The sequence below is a fragment of the Mytilus edulis genome, chromosome 7 (genome assembly GCF_963676685.1).
Source record: "Mytilus edulis chromosome 7, xbMytEdul2.2, whole genome shotgun sequence".
Lineage (NCBI taxonomy): Eukaryota > Metazoa > Mollusca > Bivalvia > Mytilida > Mytilidae > Mytilus > Mytilus edulis.
The window spans coordinates 6,110,114-6,134,833 of NC_092350.1; the positions used below are offsets into that span (position 1 = coordinate 6,110,114).

The 24,720-nt window shown below is 35.0% G+C and overlaps 1 protein-coding gene across 1 annotated transcript in view; it reads right to left on the reverse strand.

The window, feature by feature from the left end:
- Positions 1 to 6,204: 6,204 nt before the first annotated feature.
- LOC139482921 (uncharacterized) overlaps positions 6,205 to 24,720 on the reverse strand; it is a 73,398-nt gene continuing 54,882 nt past the window's right edge. Inside the window, exons 38-56 of the mRNA XM_071266947.1 lie at positions 23,941 to 24,170; positions 22,123 to 22,276; positions 21,582 to 21,817; positions 21,261 to 21,371; positions 18,457 to 18,594; positions 18,024 to 18,198; positions 16,648 to 16,792; positions 16,094 to 16,215; positions 15,431 to 15,573; positions 14,793 to 14,940; positions 13,818 to 13,940; positions 13,362 to 13,565; positions 12,163 to 12,384; positions 10,651 to 11,433; positions 10,171 to 10,383; positions 9,097 to 9,192; positions 8,371 to 8,696; positions 7,771 to 7,969; positions 6,205 to 7,314 (exon numbers count right to left, since the gene is read on the reverse strand). Of these exons, the coding sequence (XP_071123048.1) occupies positions 7,034 to 7,314; positions 7,771 to 7,969; positions 8,371 to 8,696; positions 9,097 to 9,192; positions 10,171 to 10,383; positions 10,651 to 11,433; positions 12,163 to 12,384; positions 13,362 to 13,565; positions 13,818 to 13,940; positions 14,793 to 14,940; positions 15,431 to 15,573; positions 16,094 to 16,215; positions 16,648 to 16,792; positions 18,024 to 18,198; positions 18,457 to 18,594; positions 21,261 to 21,371; positions 21,582 to 21,817; positions 22,123 to 22,276; positions 23,941 to 24,170 (4,049 nt within the window). The 3' untranslated portion in view covers positions 6,205 to 7,033. The remainder of the gene's footprint in view (positions 7,315 to 7,770; positions 7,970 to 8,370; positions 8,697 to 9,096; positions 9,193 to 10,170; positions 10,384 to 10,650; positions 11,434 to 12,162; positions 12,385 to 13,361; positions 13,566 to 13,817; positions 13,941 to 14,792; positions 14,941 to 15,430; positions 15,574 to 16,093; positions 16,216 to 16,647; positions 16,793 to 18,023; positions 18,199 to 18,456; positions 18,595 to 21,260; positions 21,372 to 21,581; positions 21,818 to 22,122; positions 22,277 to 23,940; positions 24,171 to 24,720) is intronic.

Here is a 24,720-nt window from a genome sequence, read left to right on the forward strand (position 1 = left end):
ACTGCCTGTTTGTGACATTACAGAATGTGACTCCCTGTTTGTGACATTACAGAATGTGACTGCCTGTTTGTGACATTGCAGAATGTGACATTTCAGAATGTGACTCCCTGTTTGTGACATTACAGAATGCGACTGCCTGTTTGTGACATTACTTGATGTGACTGCCTGTTTGTGACATTACAGAATGTGACTGCCTGTTTGTGACATTACAGAATGTGACTCCCTGTTTGTGACATTACAGAATGTGACTCCCTGTTTGTGACATTACAGAATGTGACTGCCTGTTTGTGACATTACTTGATGTGACTGCCTGTTTGTGACATTACAGAATGTGACTGCCTGTTTGTGACATTACAGAATGTGACTCCCTGTTTGTGACATTACAGAATGTGACATTACAGAATATGACTCCCTGTTGGTGACAATACAGAATGTGACTTCCTGTTTGTGACATTACAAAATATGACTCCCTGTTTGTGACATTACCGAATGTGACTCCCTGTTTGTGACATAACTTGATGTGACTTCCTGTTTGTGACATTACTTGATGTGACTCCCTGTTTGTGACATTACAGAATATGACTCCCTGTTTGTGACAATACATAATGTGACTCCCTGTTGGTGACATTACAGAATGTGACTCCCCTGTTTGTGACATTACAGAATATGACTCCCTTGTGACTCCCTGTTTGTGACATTACAGAATGTGACTCCCTTGTGACTCCCTGTTGGTGACATTACAGAATGTGACTCCCCTGTTTGACATTACAGAATGTGACTCCCTTGTGACTCCCTGTTTGTGACATTACAGAATGTGACTCCCTTGTGACTCCCTGTTTGTGACATTACATAATGTGACTCCCTGTCTGTGACATTACAGAATATGACTCCTTGTTGGTGACAATACAGAATGTGACTTCCTGTTTGTGACATTACAAAATATGACTCCCTGTTTGTGACATTACCGAATGTGACTCTCTTGTTTGTGACATTACCAAATGTGACTCCCTGTTTGTGACATTACAGAATGTGACTCCCTGTTTGTGATAATACAGAATGTGACTCCCTGTTTGTGACATTACAGAATGTGACTCCCTGTTTGTGACATTACAGAAGGTGACTCCCTGTTTGTGACATTACAGAATGTGACTCCCTGTTTGTGACATTTTACAATGTGACTCCCTGTTTGTGACATTTCAGAATGTGACTCCCTGTTGGTGACATTACAGAATGTGACTCCCTGTTTGTGACATTACAGAATGTGACTCCCTGTTTGTGACATTTCAGAATGTGACTCCCTGTTTGTGACATTACAGAATGTGACTCCCCTGTTTGTGACATTACCTAATGTGACTCCCTGTTTGTGACATTACAGAATGTGACTGCCTGTTTGTGACATTACTTGATGTGACTCCCTGTTTGTGACATTACCAAATGTGACTCCCTGTTTGTGACATTACAGAATGTGACTCCCTGTCTGTGACATTACAGAATGTGACTGCCTGTTTGTAACATTGCAGAATGTGACTCCCTGTTTGTGACATTTCAGAATGTGACTCCCTGTTTGTGACATTTCAGAATGTGACTCCCTGTTTGTGACATTACAGAATGTGACTCCCTGTTTGTGACATTACAGAATGTGACTCCCTGTTTGTGACATTACAGAATGTGACTCCCTGTTTGTGACATTTTACAATGTGACTCCCTGTTTGTGACATTTCAGAATGTGACTCCCTGTTTGTGACATTACAGAATGTGACTCCCTGTTTGTGACATTACAGAATGTGACTCCCTGTTTGTGACATTGCAGAATGTGACTGCCTGTTTGTGACATTACTTGATGTGACTGCCTGTTTGTGACATTACAGAATGTGACTCCCTGTTTGTGACATTACAGAATGTGACTGCCTGTTTGTGACATTGCAGAATGTGACATTTCAGAATGTGACTCCCTGTTTGTGACATTACAGAATGTGACTGCCTGTTTGTGACATTACTTGATGTGACTGCCTGTTTGTGACATTACAGAATGTGACTGCCTGTTTGTGACATTACAGAATGTGACTCCCTGTTTGTGACATTACAGAATGTGACTCCCTGTTTGTGACATTACAGAATGTGACTCCATGTTTGTGACATTACAGAATGTGACTCCCTGTTTTTGACATTACTTAATGTGACTGCCTGTTTGTGTCATTACTTAATGTGACTGCCTGTTTGTGTCATTACAGAATGTGACTCCCTGTTTGTGACATTGCAGAATGTGACTGCCTGTTTGTGACATTACTTGATGTGACTGCCTGTTTGTGACATTACAGAATGTGACTCCCTGTTTGTGACATTACAGAATGTGACTCCCTGTTTGTGACATTGCAGAATGTGACTCCCTGTTTGTGACATGTCAGAATGTGACTCCCTGTTTGTGACATTTCAGAATGTGACTCCCTGTTTGTGACATTACAGAATGTGACTCCCTGTTTGTGACATTACAGAATGTGACTCCCTGTTTGTGACATTTTACAATGTGACTCCCTGTTTGTGACATTTCAGAATGTGACTCCCTGTTGGTGACATTACAGAATGTGACTCCCTGTTTGTGACATTACAGAATGTGACTCCCTGTTTGTGACATTTCAGAATGTGACTCCCTGTTTGTGACATTACAGAATGTGACTCCCCTGTTTGTGACATTACCTAATGTGACTCCCTGTTTGTGACATTACAGAATGTGACTCCCTGTTTGTGATAATACAGAATGTGACTCCCTGTTTGTGACATTACAGAATGTGACTCCCTGTTTGTGACATTACAGAAGGTGACTCCCTGTTTGTGACATTACAGAATGTGACTCCCTGTTTGTGACATTTTACAATGTGACTCCCTGTTTGTGACATTTCAGAATGTGACTCCCTGTTGGTGACATTACAGAATGTGACTCCCTGTTTGTGACATTACAGAATGTGACTCCCTGTTTGTGACATTTCAGAATGTGACTCCCTGTTTGTGACATTACAGAATGTGACTCCCCTGTTTGTGACATTACCTAATGTGACTCCCTGTTTGTGACATTACAGAATGTGACTGCCTGTTTGTGACATTACTTGATGTGACTCCCTGTTTGTGACATTACCAAATGTGACTCCCTGTTTGTGACATTACAGAATGTGACTCCCTGTTTGTGACATTACAGAATGTGACTGCCTGTTTGTAACATTGCAGAATGTGACTCCGTTTGTGACATTTCAGAATGTGACTCCCTGTTTGTGACATTTCAGAATGTGACTCCCTGTTTGTGACATTACAGAATGTGACTCCCTGTTTGTGACATTACAGAATGTGACTCCCTGTTTGTGACATTTTACAATGTGACTCCCTGTTTGTGACATTTCAGAATGTGACTCCCTGTTTGTGACATTACAGAATGTGACTCCCTGTTTGTGACATTACAGAATGTGACTCCCTGTTTGTGACATTACAGAATGTGACTCCCTGTTTGTGACATTACAGAATGTGACTCCCTGTTTGTGACATTTTACAATGTGACTCCCTGTTTGTGACATTTCAGAATGTGACTCCCTGTTTGTGACATTTCAGAATGTGACTCCCTGTTTGTGACATTACAGAATGTGACTCCCCTGTTTGTGACATTACCTAATGTGACTCCCTGTTTGTGACATTACAGAATGTGACTGCCTGTTTGTGACATTACTTGATGTGACTCCCTGTTTGTGACATTACCAAATGTGACTCCCTGTTTGTGACATTACAGAATGTGACTCCCTGTTTGTGACATTACAGAATGTGACTCCCTGTTTGTGACATTACTTAATGTGACTGCCTGTTTGTGTCATTACTTAATGTGACTGCCTGTTTGTGTCATTACAGAATGTGACTCCCTGTTTGTGACATTGCAGAATGTGACTGCCTGTTTGTGACATCACTTGATGTGACTGCCTGTTTGTGACATTACAGAATGTGACTGCCTGTTTGTGACATTACAGAATGTGATTCCCTGTTTGTGACATTGCAGAATGTGACTCCCTGTTTGTGACATGTCAGAATGTGACTCCCTGTTTGTGACATTTCAGAATGTGACTCCCTGTTTGTGACATTACAGAATGTGACTCCCTGTTTGTGACATTACAGAATGTGACTCCCTGTTTGTGACAATACATAATGTGACTCCCTGTTTGTGACATTACAGAATGTGACTCCCTGTTTGACATTACAGAATGTGACTCCCTGTTTATGACAATTCATAATGTGACTCCCTGTTTGTGACATTACAGAATGTGACTCCCTGTTTGTGACATTACAGAATGTGACTCCCTGTTTGTGACATTTCAGACTGTGACTCCCTGTTTGTTGCATTACCAAATGTGTCCCCATGGTATTTTTCTTTTATTTAAAAAAAAAATAAACAAAGAAAAACAATTTTTTGGCATTAATTTTTATTTTTGAGAAGAAGAACATTCATTAACATTATTACATGTTATAACAATATTAATGAATGAGATGCGTCAGATAAAAATTGACCTTATAAAAGAGCATGTATACATGTGAATGTATAAGTATGAAAGAGCATGTATACATGTGAATGTATAAGTATGAAAGAGCATGTATACATGTTTTTGCACCTGTCCCAAGTCAGGAGCCTATGGCCTTTGTTAGTCTTGTATTATTTTAATTTTAGTTTCTTGTGTACAATTTGGAAATTAGTATGGCGTTCATTATCACTGAACTAGTATATCTTTGTTTAGGAGCCAGCTGAAGGACGCCTCCAGGTGGGGGAATTTCTCGCTTCATTGAAGACCTGTTGGTGACCTTCTGCTGTTGTTTTTTTCTATGGTCGGGTTGTTGTCTCTTTGGCACATTCCCCATTTCCATTCTCAATTTTATGTGAATGTATAAGTATGAAAGAGCATGTATACATGTGAATGTATAAGTAAAGAGCATGTATACATGTGAATGTATAAGTAAAGAGCATGTATACATGTGAATGTATGAGTAAAGAGCATGTATACATATGATTGTATAAGTGGTCGATTGATCTTGACCTTATGAAAGAGCATGTATACATGTGAATGTATAAGTGGTCGATTGACCTTGGAATATTAAAATACGTAATTGTAGAGTTCATCTCAATTTAAAATAGTTACAAACTTAGGGACAACATCAATAGATCAATGTAAGATAACAAAACTTAATTCAAATAGTTTGGGGGTGGGGGGTTGAACTAATGCAAGATTTGGTTATATGACATTGATTTTTACATATATCCATTTGAGTCAATCAATTTTTCCCAAATTAAGTTAAGAGGGGGTGGGGGGTCAGTGAAAAAACTATGTGAATTAAGTTTCATTGGACTTTTGATGTCGTCCCTTAGCATTAATTTAAGATGAGATGTATTGATATTCATTTGCATTGTATAAGGTTGATGTCTATCCAATGCAGCTCAAATTATGATACATGAGAGTTAATCTGAATTTGACCAAGTCTGAAGTAATAACAGTGTACAATTTTTAACAAGTACAGGTTGTGAAAAAGGAATTTCTCCAATTTCTTTTCTTGTTTAATTTTATAGTCTATTTCAGAAAAGTTGAAATACGTAATGATCTAGAATTGGAATGCAAATTTAATAAAATTTATTTTGAGTGGCATCAATACATTGTTCACTTTTTTTTTCTTGTCTTAGAAATAAAGAAAAATTACTTTGAAAAACATTATTTGGTCTGCCTTAACAAATCGAAACTCATTCCTGTACATGTAATAAAGCAAGAATTACATGCCTTTGTAAACTTTAGGAGATCCTATGAAAAAATGACAAATAATTTGGGTATATCTAAAGAGAGAGAAATCCAACTCTCAAAATATCACATTTTTAGATATCACAAATATAAATAAAGATAACATGAAAAAATAAGTAACAATAAGTATAAAAAAGTTGGACGGAAATAAAAAAACATATCACATTCACGTGTAATAAATTGTCACAAATAAGTAAAATATGGCATTTTAGTCTTTAAAATATCCATTCGTAAGAGTGGCAAGATTACATATTACTGTTCAAACTTTCTGAACCAGGAATAATAGAATGAAAAATAAAACTTTAAATAGGAAGAGTTAGCAAAATAAAACTAAGAAAATTAATATATAACCTTACACCATTTCTGTCATTTTTCTCTTTATTAAATAGTTTTTGTAAAAAAAAACTTTTACTGCCATAAATCAGGGACTTTCTATACTAACGGGACTGGTCACTTATAAAGATATCTATACAAATTATCAGACTGATCTTGGCCGTAGCTGATGTCAAGTGACTTTATAGCAAATCATTTCACATTTATGAAGTATTCTTCATAACTACAAATGAACTATTTGTTCAAGTTTAACAAAAAATAGTTTTTATGAAATTTTATACATTTTGTCATTGCAAAATGCTGTTTTTCAAAAGATTTCCCGGATCGTTTTTTAAATATTGATCTTTGAACTTTGAGGAATTTGTTAGTTGAATTTTCAGTGGCCGCCATCTTGTTTGGTATGTAAACCATTTTACACAACTGGGGTGTTCTTCAAAAAGATACGTCTAAGTTTAATAATTCATCATTCTTTCAAAATCTTATATTTTTTGTCATCTTAAATCACTAGCTATTAATCAGATTTTATATATACAACTAATAATAATTATACAATTACAATGTACTGTGAAATACGCAAATAACTACTAGCATCGTATATCAGATACATGACTTAAGTTTATTCTTGGGTGGTAGCTTTTAACAGGCGGCTGAGTAATCAATTAAAATCAATAGAGACGAGTCCCGTTAGTATAGAAAGTCCCTGCATAAATAGATGTATTTGTACCTTCATGTATTATTCAAATGAATAAGTTTATTAGTAAGATACATGTACTAAAAAAAATTGAGGAAATAAAACATTATCATTAATGCCCATGTTTAAAACAGTGGAATCATTGTTTCATAAACAAATGTCTTAGTTTTTGTTGTTACTGGTTAACAGGGAAAAGTAACATCTATGGAAGTTTGAAATTTCCTGTTTTCGCTGCTGAAAATCCACCGACAGAGACAGCTGTGACTGTTACATAGACTGGTAACCCAGTGATGGCTGCTACAGAGGCTGGTATACCAAATGTTATACTTGTTTGATTGGTTTCCTGCCACTGGATAATATTAACTCCCCCTAGTGTAGAACCAGACGACACTTCGTAGAATATGTCATTGTTTGATGTAAAAATACTGTCCCAGGAAACAAGCACCTGTTTGTTTAGCCAATTAATTGTCAGGGTCTTTGTTGCTGTAAAAAAAATGTAAAGGTTAAAATTGCTAAAAAGGGGTGAGGATGTCAATAAAAAAACTTTAGTTCAAGTTAAAGAAAGATTGAAAGCACCATGGACAAAAAGCCAAAAAAGGGGGGGAATAGACGAACAACTTAACATGCAATGATATGTGCAAACTTTTGAAATTTATAATATAATGTTGTTTTGTTATGAAGTTTGTACATAATATACTGTTGAATTGTTTTACATTTGTGATTTCATGGCCTTTTATAGCGGACAATGTGGTATGACCTGTGCTTATTGTTGAAGGCAATAAGGTGATCTATAGCTGTTAATTTCTGTGTCATTTGGTCTCTAGTTGAGACTTGTCTCATGGCAATCATACCAATTTATTAATAGATTACTATGCATGGACTACCGGAGATGACATAGTAAATGACGTAGGTTTATTGCTGTGTTTATCTATAGCTTACCATCGACTATGGGAGATGACATATCTGTTATAGTATATGAGGTAGCCTTATTGCTGCGTTTAAACAGTTTATTTATAGCTTGTACTGAGAAGTTGTGAGATCCTTCTGTCAGTGCCATCTTTGTAAAATGTGCATACAGTACATCCTGTACATCTGCAAAGAACATTAACTCTGATATCCCGTCATCGCGATAAAACACCTGTAATAAGAAAATCAGAAAATCATACGGAATCCATGTACAGAAAAATATTAAAAAAATATATCAAACTTGTCATTGATTATATCAGCACACAAACTAACATTACTAACAGCTAAAAGTTCATAAATTGATTTATAAAGGGAGATAATCAAACACTTTTTTCAAGTTTTTATAGAGATAGAAAAACAAAGACACTCATAAATTTGAATTCTAAAATCGAATTTCAACAAGAAGATTGTATCCATGTTCACTAATGCCCCCTGCCACTGGTTTTATTCATTGACAGAAAAATTGTTTTTTTAGGTGACAGGTCCAAGCAGGAGATTTTAGATCTTAAAGTAAAAAGATTGAGTTCTCCCCTAGAACTGGTGTGTTGGCAGATATCTAATTAGAAAATTTACCTTGTATCTCTCTACTCCTATATTATCATCAAATCCTGTCCACTTTAGTCTGATACTATCATTAACACCTTGATATGAGTCCCTTGGACTGTACTCTGTCAATGACAAAGGTAAAGTTTGGACCACTGCTGATGTGGCTGTAGGAGGCAGGTTTGAAATCTTTACTCCGTTAGATGACATCACAGAAGATAAACCTGCTTTGTTCTCACATTTCAGTGTAGTGTAAATGGTAAATCCTATTAATACACTGTAAGGGAACTCTTTGTAGGCTGTTGTAGATGTTACTTCAGTGTATGGTAGTAGGTCATTCCCTCCAGGCTGGTAACCTAAACAATGCAAAACACATCTGACATTTATCACTATCTTTTGTGCAAAAATTGACAAAGTGAAATAATAACTCTTCTTTTTCCTATATGATTTAGTTTAGTATTAATCCACTGTAATGTACTACAATAATGTTCCCATTTCACTTCTGAATGTTTATATAGTTTACAGTTGAAATGCTTAGAAATACTAAATATTGTTAACTTCTGACATACATATAGAATATTTTTGATTTATAGCATTAGATGCAGTGTATTTATACAGCTGAAAAATCAAATTTTTCTACTGATCTAGATTCTTTGAACATTAAAAGAACATCTTGCCAATTAAAAATATATTCATCACAATCCTTTATACTGTGGATTCATAATTATTAGTGGGTTTTATAAAACTATCTGTTACCTATAGCCCAATCACATAACAGGATACCAGACTCAGGATCTTCCACAGCCCAGTTAGCAATCATTTCATTTAATTCCCAGGCATCCTCGTCTGTACCTGTCATATTTAATATAAATAAGTTTTACTGCATGTAAATATACTTGAAAGGTTTTTATTTGTTAGATGATAGCAACAACCTACATGGGTGCCCAACCTGTTAGTGTTAAGAACCTGATTATATCCACCCGTTCAGGAGAATTATAATGGATCAATCATAGACCATAAAAACACACAACATCAGTCTTTTTTCACAGTGTTTTGTATCTGTTTCGCCGTGTTCCGTTTTTAGACAATGTTTTATTGATTTCTTTCTCTCTCATTTGTTTTAACTCAAAGTTTATAATATCCCCCTCTTCAGCGTAGGAGATATCTATCATTAGAAATAAGAGTAGGAGATATCTATCATTAGATAAGTGTTATAATATCCACCTCTTCAGAGTAGGAGATCTCTATCATTAGATAAGTGTTATAATATCCACCTCTTCAGAGTAGGAGATTTCTATCATTAGATAAGTGTTATAATATCCCATCTTCAGAGTAGGAGATCTCTATCATTAGATAAGTGTTATAATATCCACCTCTTCAGAGTAGGAGATCTCTATCATTAGATAAGTGTTAAGTAAACTGATGCATTTTCTCAATGTAGATAAAAAGTCATTTGGGGATTGTTCTGTAAATATTACGGGATATATCAATTCACATTCACTCTGAGTTTCCGCTATTAAAGGGTTGACATGTATAAATGCTTTTAGTTTTATAAAGACTGTATAAGAAAGTTTGGCCAGATTACTAAGGAGACAACTCTCCACCACTGGCCCCTATTCTGAGACAAAACAAGTCAGCAACTACAGATTACCTTACAGCCTTTAACAATGAGCAAAACACAAACCACATAGCAAGCTGAATGTAAGCTGACTTTTATTGGTTTTTTTTTTTTTAATTTTCATTGATGGGCTGCTGCATCGTTGATGTGATCACCACAATTCCTGTTATTCATAATCATATCTCAACTTAAACTGAATAAAATATATTTACCTGCTCCATCATTAACATATTTAATATAGGGTGGTGTCAGGTCTACCAGTATGGGATCAGAATAAGACACACCCCTCAATCCTGCAGCATTAGTAGCTATAGCCATCACATAAATATAGGTGTTATGTACCAGAGTTACATTGTTGTTAAAGGCAAAGTTCATCAGTCCCACGCTTCTAAATGGTTGGATCTGTGTACCTCCCTCTGCATAACCTACAAAACAAACAAATCTATTGAGTCCCACACTTCAACATGGTCAGATCTTTGTACCTTCCTTTCTCATGAAATAGATCCAACATGGGATCTGAGTGGACAAATTAGTGGTGGATGCAGAAATTTTCACTGACTGCTCTAAAAGAGGCCACTCCAGTAATGCATCAGTGATTCCACATCTAATCATTCAAATCTATCCCACAAAAGGGGGCCCCCAGCAACCCCCTCCCTCTATTACAACTTAACCAAAGTTTAAAATGTATTTACCTATAGCCCAAGTGTAATCTACTACTGGTGATTCCAGATCTGTGAAACTCCAGGATCCATGGATAGAGCTCCATTTATGTAAATAAACAACATGACCAAGCACATGGCCACTAGTAGCACCTGTTGTTAAGTTAACTTCCTGTACAGAAAGGTCATCTAAAAATATCCCAGTAGTCATGTCCATACTTCCAATTGTGATATTTGCATGATCATTGGTGGCTTTGAAATAGAAGGTGTGAGCATGCCAGGAGATTTTCTCACGACTGTTTCCAAGCCCATGTCCATCATGACGATAGGGCTTTGTGTAGATCAGAAAAACATGTTTTGCATCATCAAGCTGTACAAACCCTTCTTTGTTTGCTCCAACAGAATCTGTTATTGGTAAATGGCTGGAGAAGAATGAGACTTTGTATAGATATCCTGCCCTGACTTGGTCTAACTCCTGGTGAACATTTCCTCTTATAAACAAAAAGGATCGACCGTCTTTAGCTAAATTAATATCTGATGACACCACAGCCATACAAGTTATCTCAGAAGGTATCCATAACAAGGGATGGTAACTTTTTGAAACCAAACAAATATCAGTAGAACTAACGTTTTCAAAATCTACATCATCTCCACCAGTGTTTTCAAATGACGTATTATTTCCAAGAATTTCTGATGCATGTATGAACTTTTCTGGAATAGGAGGAGTAATATCAATTATTATCCCATCAGAGACAACAATAGATGACCTTCTGCCAACACTATCAATAGCATACACTTTACTGTAGATTTTCATTCCTAAAAAAGAAATTAATGATATGAAGAAAGTCTTATAACATTGACACTTAATGAGACTCTGGTTGTATATCTGTATGTTGATTCCTTATTTTCCGGAACTGTATTGACATATCCATGATAGTTGTGATTATTACATGTATCAGCCTCTTTTGTGTTTGAATTCAAAACAAAAGAATATAATTTGAAAGCTTTTTGTTTGATTTATATTCTATACATGTCTTTAGTGCCCTCAACCCCTTAGCCAGGCATATTACATGGTGGAGGACCCTGAAATTGTAACAATTGGTATCTAGTATATACAAAATGAACATATGAAACATAAAAATGAAGAAATGATTGTCAAAAGAAGAAAAGCGTCGTTTGACTGACCACCTTTAATATGTGAGGACAGAAAATGGCCGTTGAAATGCATAAAACTACCTTTTGTGTGCCAAGTGTTGTTGTTGTAAGCTAGACCCTACATTTATTTGGTTTATTATAACAATATTGCATACATTAATGTATACACTTACAAGAAGATTCACCAGGAGTTGGTTCACTTTTGTTTATTACAAATAAATTTATATACTTCATGAGAGTATATTTAGTTATGTATAGCTTATTCATATTATAATTGTTATTTTTTTGGCAAATTGCCTACTATGGATTTCGGTTTGTTTTGAAAGAAGCTATTTCTCTAGAAATATTGACAGTGACATTGAAATATTGTAGTTATTCACATTGACCTACCCTGTGATATCTCTATAGATAGATTCTTTGATGCAGAGGTATGAAGTCCAACATTAGTCCATGGTAAAACACTACATTCTGTGTTGGCGTAAATTCTGTGTACATGAGTTGTCTCCCCTACACACCAGTGGTATGACAGTATACCAGACTCTGTATCTATAAATCCATGCCAGTGAGCTGCCACAATGTCCGTGGAGTTCTGATATTCTAGGTCCAGTATTCCTGTAAAGTATTTCTTAAGTATCAATATTGCTATTGGTTCTCAATAGGTCACATTAAAGGGTGAGGTTACCACCGTTTCTCAAGTTTATAATTCAGAAGAATGAAAATTTCTTTTCAAACTGATGCTAGATTATATGGAATAACTAATGGTTCAAAGACTGAAAAGATCAGACTGAACACTAAGAATTCTCGAAATTAGTATAACTTAGAAACAAGAATGTGTCCAAAGTACACGGATGCCCCACTCGCACTATCCTTTTCCATGTTCCATGGACTGTGAAATTGGGTAGTAATCTAATTTGGCATTTAAATTAGAAAGATTGAACTTTAGGGAACATATGTACTGAGTTTCAAGTGGATTGAACTTTAGGGAACATATGTACTGAGTTTCAAGTGGATTGAACTTCAATTTCATCAAAAACTACCTTGACCAAAAACTTTAACCTGAAAATCCCACTTTCATTTTCTATGTTTAGTGAATTGTGAAATTGGGGTCAAAAGTCTAATTTGGCTTTAAAATTAGAAAGATCATATCATAAGCAACAAGTGTACTAAGTTTCAAGTTGATTGGACTTTAACTAAATCGAAAACTACCTTGACTAAAAACTTTAACCTGAAACTCCCTCTTTCATTTTCTATGTTCAGTGGACCGTTAAATTGGGTTCAAAAGTGTAATTTGGCTTTAAAATTAAAAAGATCATATCATAAGCAACAAGTGCACAATTTGTCAAGTTGATTGGACTTCAGCTTCATCAAAAACTACCTTGATGAAAATTTTTAACCTGAACGAACGCACAGACGAATGGACGGACGAACGAATGGACAGACAAACGAACATACGAACGGAGGCACAGATCAGAAAACATAATGCCCCTCTACTATCCTAGGTGGGGCATAAAAACACATTATCTAAGGATAAAACAGATAAAATAATCCAAAGAAAGCATGGCAACTGACTATGGGGATTGTGAACTTACCTAATCCATCATAAACAATGCCAGACGATGGATCCACATGATCCACAATGAATCCATCAGATGTGGACGTTGTGTGGACTCCGGCATAGTTATAAGCTATGACATTAGAGTAATATCTAACACCAGGAATCAGGTTGATTCTAGACATATTATATCCTGTGGCTGTCCCCGGTATAACCTCTGGTATTGTCAGAATATCATAACCTAGAGACAAAAAAAATCACAGATATAATGGCGGATCATAGCATTAGATATCAGGTTGATTCTAGACATATTATATCCTGTGGCTGTCCCCGGTATAACCTCTGGTATTGTCAGAATATCATAACCTAGAGACAAAAAAAATCACAGATATAATGTCGGATCATAGCATTAGATATCAGGTTAAATCTAGACATATTATATCCTGTGGCTGTCCCCGGTATAACCTCTGGTATTGTCAGAATATCATAACCTAGAGACAGAAAAAATCACAGATATAATGACGGATCAGAGCATTAGATATCAGGTTAAATCTAGACATATTGTATCCTGTGGCTGTCCCTGGTATAACCTCTGGTATTGTCAGAATATCATAACCTAGAGACAAAAAAAATCACAGATATAATGACGGATCATAGCATTAGATATCAGGTTAAATCTAGACATATTATATCCTGTGGCTGTCCCTGGTATAACCTCTGGTATCGTCAGGATATCATAACCTAGAGACAAAAAAAAATCACAGATATCATGGCAGATCATAGCATTAGATATCAGATTAAATCTGGATATATTGTATCCTGTCACTGTCCAATGTATCTTCAGGATATCTTAACCTATTGAAAATGGGATTGTCTAAGTCAAAACCCAGTGTAGCATGATCTCTAAATATATCTACTCTACATATAATGGTTATGTTATGTTATATTCTACACCGTTAACACGGAAAATGACTGCTAAATATCAACATCAACTGAATAAATATAGATTCTACCACTGCATCAAGTGAAATACAATATTTATCCACTCAAAATATTAAAATCTTTTAGTCGAGCCTTATAAAATAATTGATATTTAGATATTGAGAGTGTACGAATTGTAAAGCACAAGATTTGGTGGAGGTATCTGTTTCTTAACACTCCTTTGTTAAATATTTGCAGAAAGATGAGTATCTTCTTTGTGACGTCAGCAGGCATAGTCGTGACATCACACTTGAATCTTCTGAGGAAAGTAAGAAAACTAGATGTCATAATTGAATTAGCCAGTTGAAGGTGCAAACTCTTGTAACAGTCAGATTTTCATAACCGACAACGTCGTCATATTGCATTAAAGCATAAAACAATATTTTCGTTACTACATTTATCAGACACATATAGTACACATAATAAATACATTTTATCATTGTGAACTTTAATTGACCTCAGAAGATCATATGAACCATATACTAACCTCCAGGAAATGAACTAAGGTACAGTCTATATTTCTCTATTGTTGCCTCAGCATTCAGGAATTTATTTTTCCATGTGTAGGTTATAGGACGTCCTATCCTCATGAAATCATCATCTTTAGCTGTTGTGCCTTGTACTTTTTCTGTTACCTATGTAAATATATATATCCATTTCATTACATTCCTCCCTCCTTCTCTGGACTTTTAACACAATAAAATGTATTATTATATGAAAACTGACTGAGTTCTGATAATTTCATTCTGAGAATCAACTGAAAACTTGAATTCATAATATTAATCAACAATACCTAAACCAAAACATTTTTAATGGTGAGGAAAGTATTCAGTTCATGGATAATACTTTACTTTTAACAAACACATGCCAACAAGTTGAGAGTTTGTACTTTTTTTTGTCTCACTGTGACTTTGAGATGAAGAACAGCAATAAAAGGGCTGTTCCTTGTTATTTATGTTTTTTGGTGTGCATATCCTGATTTTGTGTCATGGACCCATATACATACTTTCTTTTCTTTCAAGAACAGAAAACTTTGAATAGACTTAACCTTCCTCTTAACAAAATAGTTTATATTATATATGTCATTGGAAACTATCTACTCCTGCTATCATCTCTCCTACTTACAGCTGTGCCTCGGACTGTTGCTAAAACAGGTGCTTGTGTCATCACATATATACCATTTGTTTTAAATACAGCATAGATATTCGAGGAATACCAAACTTTTACATACACTGAATATACCAATGTGTTCTTCAGTAAGTCTTTACCTGTGTAAAGGAAGATTGGTTAGTCATAATATATACACAGGGGTAGTTAGTCACAAAATATATACTGGGGTTGCTACTCACAAAACACTCACAAAATATACACAGCTGTGATAGGTCACAAAATATACAAAGTTGTGATTAGTCACAAAATATACACAGAGGATTGATACTCATGAAATACTCAATACGGTTGCAAGTAACAAACTATTCAAGGGGGTTGCCAGTCACATGATATCAAATGGGGTTGTTACCAGGTGCTTACAAAATATGCAAAATGGTTGGGAGACTCAATACTCAATTTGGTCATTAGTCCTAAAATACTCAATGTGTTATAGGTCATAAAATGTTTACAGGATGTTTAGTTAAACGCAAAGAGAATAATATACAAGAACAAAACTCATAAGGGGTTATTAGTCACAACAAATTGAAAGATATTTAGTCACAACACATTCATATGGTAATAAGTCACAGCTGTTAAATAGGGGTAGGAGTCATACACAAGTTACAATAATTATTTTACCTGGACCAATTGTGAACACTGCATCCATCAACTGACCAGCGTCCTGCCACACTTTATCATTTACTGGGTCAAAGATACCTTCTGGACCTAACCTGTCTGCATACCCAACACTCCATTCATACCTATAATATATATATATGTATAATGATAGAAGGGTTATAGAAGATGAAGGAGGAGGAAGATATGACATTTTATTGGTTAAAATCCAATCATAATTAAGTAGTTCATACATGTTTCTCGTTTCTCATTTTTATATAGATTAGACCATTGGTTTTCCCGTTTGAATGGTTTTACACTAGTAATTTTTGGGGCCCTTTATAGCTTGCTGTTTGGTGTGAGCCAAGGCTCTGTGTTGAAGGCCTTATATTGACCTATAATGTTTACTTTTTTAAATTGTTATTTGGATGGAAAGTTGTCTCATTGGCACTCATACCACATCTTCCTATATCTATATATGGATTGTTACCAAACAAATGTGTGATGATAGCACAAGGCAAATTAAAACAACATGACAGTATCAGGAATATGACAAATACATCCACGATAAAACTTACCATTTAGGTTTAGATGGATATATCTGTGAAATCAGCCATGTCGCTCTGAGTACATTATTAGATGCAGTCACAGCCTGATCAACAGTAGAGTAGCCATTAGTATCCTTCACTAGAAATAATGTATACTGGGTACCAGAAAATACACCTACAAAATATAATGCAACTGGTGACCAGAAAGTACACTTATCAAGTAAAATATTATTGGTTACTGTAAAATTCAATAAATACTTTGTACTTGAAAAAGGTCTTTAAATTCAATCCAAAAATAATTCTTATATGATTTGCATATCTGAAAATACTTGAATTGGATTGGTCAATACGAAATTTTCTCTTGGTTTACACTTCGATAAACCATGTTTCCGAAACTACTTTCGTAATCTATTCATGCGCAATACACATTCTTGCAGGGATACTGGGATTTTCAGCAAATTGAGATTAAAAAACATATGTATAACAATTGTTTCTATTCTAATGCATATATAACAAAAAATAAATTAAATAAATGCACTATAGCATCGAAAAAATGTATAAAAATAAGATTTAAATAAAATTCCGGGAAATTTCGTGAACGATTTGGCGAATTTACGTCATGGCAAACACGTCGTCATACGAATAAAAACTTTAAAGGGAAAGATTTTTTCTTTTCGTGTACGCTTCAAATTCAGATAATACCTCATTAAAATGAACTTTTGGAGGTAGATGCTATTTCATTTTTATCGTGAATATTTGGCTTAAGAATTATAAGGATTAAACACATTTTTTTCTAGAGGTTATTGATGTGTAAACCAGGGCTCTTACTCAGTTTATTCAGTTTGTGAGTTAATCGCCCCGGTTTACACATCAATAACCTCTAGAAAAAATGTGTTTAATCCTATAATGTATGATTGGCACAGATTTTTAAATGAACTATTTCCATGTATTTGTGGTTGCTGTAATTTGCTGCCTGTCATATTTGTTTTTGTTTATTGTTTTGGCCTTGGTTGTTTCGTTGGAATTGTTTCACATTTTGCGATGTCATGACCTTTTATAAGTGGCTCTAGGTATAGGTTTTTCTCATTGTTGAAAGCCATATGTAAAAATTTTGAATGCTTAAATCCACTTTATTTTGACATGGCTTTATAGTTGTTTCATTGACAAACATTTCCATAATTCATATCAATGTCTGATGTTTGAAAAATCATTATAGTTTCCCAAAGTTGAAGAATTAGAACTTCTTCAGTCCAGTGGAGCACAAACACAATAACCTACACATGACCTTGACATACTTACTATCAGATACACCAGTACAGTTTCCCAAGTTTTGGAATAAGGACATCTTTGATCCAGCGGAGGACATACACAATGACCTTCACATATCATGACCTTGACATACTTACTATCTGATACATCAGTACAGGTTCCCAAAGTCGAGGAATAAGGGCATCGTTGGTCCTGTGGAGCACATACACAATGACCTTCACATGATAGAGCATCACATCTTCTAACTAAATCCAAAGAACTTGGTGGAGTCTTCGTAAAGGCTGAGTGCACCATATGACTTCGCAAACCAACCTTAATTGAACACAAACAATAAATTGTAACACATGCATGTTATTTTATAAAGGAGAATAGAAATCATAAAAATACATAATTGAAAATAAGAATCTTTAATCAGTGACTTTTGCCAATGGTGTGGTTTTTTGACTTCTAGTTTTTAATAACCTTCTAGGCACCATTTCCCCCTTTTAAAAAGTTTTCCAAAAAAATTGTGTTCTAAGTAAAATATAATTGTGGCTGTCTTTACCTAACTCTAGTTTTAAGAATACAAACCTTATTTACTGCCCACACAGTAACAAACAGTTCATCATAATTAGTCAGGGTTTGTGTCTCAACTTTGTACAGTTGAACTTTGCCCTCATCCCCATGGTCAGTGTTGGTATCGACATGAATGTACTTAGCCGTGTGATCCTAAATAAGTATAATACAATATAGGTTTATTGACAATGGAAATGAATAATATATCATAAATATACTTTCCATAAAAAAATGAGAAGATGTGCTATGCTTGCCAATGAGACAACTATCCATCAGTTAAAAATTTAGTGGTAGTTAGCTATTATAGGCCATTGTACCTCCTTCAACAATGAGAATAACCCATATAATATAGTTGGCTATAAAAGGCTCCAACATGAAAAATCTCGAACAATTTAATCAAGAAAACTAATGTCTTAATTCAAAACTTTCTTGAGTAATGTTTGTTACATACATACTTTGACCTATTGTTTATGGTAATGGTTTACTTTTATAAATTGTTACTTGGATGGAGTGTTGTCTCATTGGCACTCATGCAACATCTTCCTATATCTATTTCATATACTTAAGTATGTATCATAACAAAATGCTTAATTTGGATCTCAGTGGCTGAGTGTTCTAAGTAGTCCAACTACTGTATCATAGTCCTGTCAACACTGAGGTTGTCAGTTTAAATCCTGCATATATCAGGAGTGTTTGATTTCAATCTCAGTTTTTCTACCAAAGGTGGTGGATCTCTAAGCGCACTCCAGCATCATCTACCAAGAAACTGACCGCAATGAAATAGCAGTATATTGCTAAAAGTGGTGTTTAAGACCAATCAATCAATGATTTGGACATTGATAGTATCTGAGGAATGGCCTATTCAATGCCCTATGATGTTTGAGACCTCAAAGGTAGAACACAAGTCTGGACAATAAAGCTATTAATAAACTCATCATAGATACCAGGACTAAATTTAGTATATACGCCAGACGCGCGTTTCGTCTACAAAAGACTCATCAGTGACGTTCGAATCCAAAAAGGTTAAAAAGGTCAAATAAAGTACGAAGTTGAAGAGCATTGAGAACCAAAATTTCTAAAAGTTTTGCCAAATACAGCTAAGGTGATCTATGCCTGAGGTAGAAAAGCCTTAGTATTTCAAAAAATTCATAAATTTGTACACAGTAAATTTATAAATATAACCATATCAATGACAATTCATGTCAGCACAAAAAGTGCTGACTACTGGGCTTGTGATACCCTCGGGGAAATAAATCTCTACCAGCAGTGGCATCGACCCAGTGGTTGTAAATAAACTCATCATAGATACCAGGACTAAATTTAGTATAATACGCCACAAGCTAGACACAATAGAGTTCACATTGCATTTCATGCAATTGTATGTCCAAAAATATTTCAACCTTGTTCTTAGCTTACAAAAACTTTATTTTAGATCAAAATGTTTTCAGTTCTAAAAGTTTTCAACCTTAAACAAATAAATTGCAACGCTTGATACTCTTCTTTGCATAAATATTGACTTATCATCAGTGGAAGTTTCTGTAACTTCCCATCCATTCAAGATCCTTATAATTCAACTCACCTTAGTCAAATATTTAGCCATGTATGATGAGCCTACAGTGACCATATAATGATCTATCTTTGAATGGATATCACTGAATCCTAGCCATGGTAGGTACCCCGTATAACTGTATCAAACCACTCACCTTAGTCAAATATTTAGCCATGTATGATGAGCCTACAGTGACCATATAATGATCTATCTTTGAATGGATATCACTGAATCCTAGCCATGGTAGGTACCCCGTATAACTGTATCAAACCACTCACCTTAGTCAAATATTTAGCCATGTATGATGAGCCTACAGTGACCATATAATGATCTATCTGTGAATGGATATCACTGAATCCTAGCCATGCCAGGTACCCTGTATAACTGTATCAAACCACTCACCTTAGACAAATCTTTAGCCATGTATGATGAGCCTACAGTGACCATATAATGATCTATCTTTGAATGGATATCACTGAATCCTAGCCATGGTAGGTACCCCGTATAACTGTATCAAACCACTCACCTTAGTCAAATCTTTAGCCATGTATGATGAGCCTACAGTGACCATATAATGATCTATCTTTGAATGGATATCACTGAATCCTAGCCATGGTAGGTACCCCGTATAACTGTATCAAACCACTCACCTTAGTCAAATATTTAGCCATGTATGATGAGCCTACAGTGACCATATAATGATCTATCTTTGAATGGATATCACTGAATCCTAGCCATGGTAGGTACCCCGTATAACTGTATCAAACCACTCACCTTAGTCAAATCTTTAGCCATGTATGATGAGCCTACAGTGACCATATAATGATCTATCTTTGAATGGATATCACTGAATCCTAGCCATGGTAGGTACCCCGTATAACTGTATCAAACCACTTACCTTAGTCAAATATTTAGCCATGTATGATGAGCCTACAGTGACCATATAATGATCTATCTTTGAATGGATATCACTGAATCCTAGCCATGCCAGGTACCCTGTATAACTGTATCAAACCACTCACCTTAGACAAATCTTTAGCCATGTATGATGAGCCTACAGTGACCATATAATGATCTATCTGTGAATGGATATCACTGAATCCTAGCCATGCCAGGTACCCTGTATAACTGTATCAAACCACTCACCTTAGACAAATCTTTAGCCATGTATGATGAGCCTACAGTGACCATATAATGATCTATCTGTGAATGGATATCACTGAATCCTAGCCATGGTAGGTACCCCGTATAACTGTATCAAACCACTCACCTTAGTCAAATCTTTAGCCATGTATGATGAGCCTACAGTGACCATATAATGATCTATCTGTGAATGGATATCACTGAATCCTAGCCATGGTAGGTACCCCGTATAACTGTATCAAACCACTCACCTTAGTCAAATCTTTAGCCATGTATGATGAGCCTACAGTGACCATATAATGATCTATCTTTGAATGGATATCACTGAATCCTAGCCATGGTAGGTACCCCGTATAACTGTATCAAACCACTCACCTTAGTCAAATCTTTAGCCATGTATGATGAGCCTACAGTGACCATATAATGATCTATCCTTGAATGGATATCACTGAATCCTAGCCATGGTAGGTACCCCGTATAACTGTATCAAACCACTTACCTTAGTCAAATCTTTAGCCATGTATGATGAGCCTACAGTGACCATATAATGATCTATCTTTGAATGGATATCACTGAATCCTAGCCATGCCAGGTAAACAGCATTTGTCCCCCAAGTCATCCAGCCTTTTTCATTTCTGGCTAAGTCTGTATTAACTGCATGGTCAGTAGCCACAGCAAAGGTTCCTGAAAAAGCAACATGTAGTTTTAGTCATTGTTTATAAATCAATAACTGCACTCCCCTTTCTAACTGATACATATAGAATAACATTTTTGTTCTTGATCTCAGTCTCAAACAAGACTGCGTCCATAGTACACGGATGCCCCACTCCCACCTATGATTTTCTATCATCAGTGGACACGAAATTTGGGTCTAAACTCTTAATTTGGCTTTACAATTAGAAAGATCATATCATAGGGACAATGTATACCAAGTTTCAAGTTGAGTGTTACTTTACCAAATAAAACCTTGACCAAAAACTTTTACAAACCTCTAGATGGAAGTGTACTATCGACAAACATCCCCTTGGAGGTAGAAGTAATACATATCTCAGCACTGTTACAGGAAATTAAGGTCACAAAATAGGTCACTCCATCATGTAAATCTAGTCCAGTAAATACATAGGACCTGGCGATACCGTTGACCTAAAAATGATAAAGATAACAATGAAGTCTATGTAGTATTTGTTTGAACATGGAAACATGTTATTTCAATTAAGATATCAAACTGCTAAAGAGAGTGCTGAATGACCTTGACTATTCATGAAAAGTTTCAAAATATATACGAAATAAAAAAAAAAATCTGAAGTAAAACTGTACTGATCAGTAATGTAGAATTAACCAAAACATCATGTCAATTTCTTTCCTAATGCAAGATTGTAATGCATTGTTGATTTTAAGTATGATCACTATTAAGGATGTACACCTCTGAGGAGCCAAAAATTTCTAGAATTTAACTTTTTTTCTTAACCTGACTTTTTGGTTAATATGACTGTAAAAAAAAAGTTGGTGAAGAAAGATCATATGGTGGTGCACCTCTTTTTTTTTACTACAGCCCTTTGAAAATACCCAATTTGATGATTTGCCCATTTTTCATCAATTTTTACCAATTTTTGGGCTTTAAACGTGAAAAAAATTAACAGTTCCACAATTAAACTTTTTTTTCATACTTTTAATAAAGATGAGGTGGACTAATTTGATTAAGTTTAACTTAAAAAAAACTATACGTAAGTGTAAATATAAAAAGTTTTATCATATTTTGATGCTTTTTTGTGTCAAATTTACCATGCGGTCAATTTTGTAAATTTGTGATTTTTCTCAGTTTTAAGAACAAAATGCATAAAATATTTCAACTTTTTTGTTATAAATGATTGAAAAAGTACATATCTAAGAAATTTGAAAAGACAAAAATGATATTGGATGTACATGATTCTTGTAAAATCATTTTTTGTACCCCGCACCCATTTCCATTGATTTCTCAAAATTTTGGCTAAAAAGACTGACTTGGTTGGTCGTAAAATTTGAAAACTGGATTTCTCAAAAACTATTTATTATAAATGCACAATTTTTTCACAGAGTTATGTTTGATTATAATATTTTTAAAATTCATTGATATTTTCCATTTGTATGTCATGTTTTGGAAATAGTTCCAGAACGAGATTTCAAGGAGACTGAAACATCAGAAGAATATATCCTTAAAAGTAATTTAAAATTTACAAGTAAGACATTTTTCTTTTCAATTGGTGTGGGAGTTTTATCTCAAACAAGTGTACATACTGTCTTAATCATGATACCATAGGGTTGTGTTCCACTATTAATGAAGGAAAAAACATCACACTAAACTGAACTGATGCAAACTTAAGGAATGTGAAGACAAAATGAATTATCTCCCCTGGTGTAAGATTGAAACAAACAAATTTACAGTAACAACCTAAATTCTTTCCTCAGTTGTGAGTGTGACATATTTACTCAATGTAATGACAACATGAATTATCTCCCATGCAGTAAAAGATTGAGACAAACAACGCTGTTATAACACAATTTTTACCTCAAGTGTAAAAGTGACAAACTTACTGACAGAAAAGACAACATGAATTATCTCCCCTGGTCTTAGTTTATAACAATAACTTACTGACTGTGAAGATAACATGTATTCTCCTCCAATATGAGAATTGACAGACATATACATTCTACTGAATGTTATATCAACAAGAATTGTCTGCCCTGATGTGAGATTCAACTGATAACTTACTGACTGTGAAGACAGCAAGAATAGTCTCCCCTGATGTGGGATTGTACTGACAACTTACTGACTGAGAAGACAGCATGAACTCTCCTCCAATATGAGAATTGATAGACAGATACTGTCTTTTTATATATGACACATCATCATCAACAGCCCATTCCACCTTCATTGATGTTCTATAAACCTGTGTCAATCCATTAATTCCAAAGTCAGCAGAGAATGTAGGTGGTGTTGTCATAACCGGTGGTGTGTTGTCCACAATGAAACCATTAGATGATGATTCAGACCACAAACCTGTTTTAACAGAAAAATAATTACAGCATCTGTCTATTGTTTATATAAATAAGAATTGGTATGAATGCTAATGAGACAACTCTTCATCCAAGACACAATGTATTATAAAAAGTTAACAATTATAGGTCAAAGTACAGTCTCCAACATGGAGCCTTGGCTCACACCTAACAGCAAGCTATAAAGGGCCTCAAAATCTTTTTCAAGAAAAACTATAGTACATATATATTGTAACAAATTTTCTAACACGTGCAGGGTAAATATGTATAAAAATGATCATGTGAATGCACGATAATTGACAGCTTTCTTAAATTATTTCTACTAAATAAAATTGAGAATGGAAATGGGGAATGTGTCAAAGAGACAACAACCCGACCAAAAAAAAAAACCACAGCAGAGGGTCACCAACAGGTCTTCAATGTAGCGAGAAATTCCCGCACCCGGAGGCGTCCTTCAGCTGGCCCCTAAACAAATATATACTAGTCCAGTGATAATGAACTCCATACTAATTTCCAAATTGTACACAAGAAACTAAAATTAAAATAATACCAGA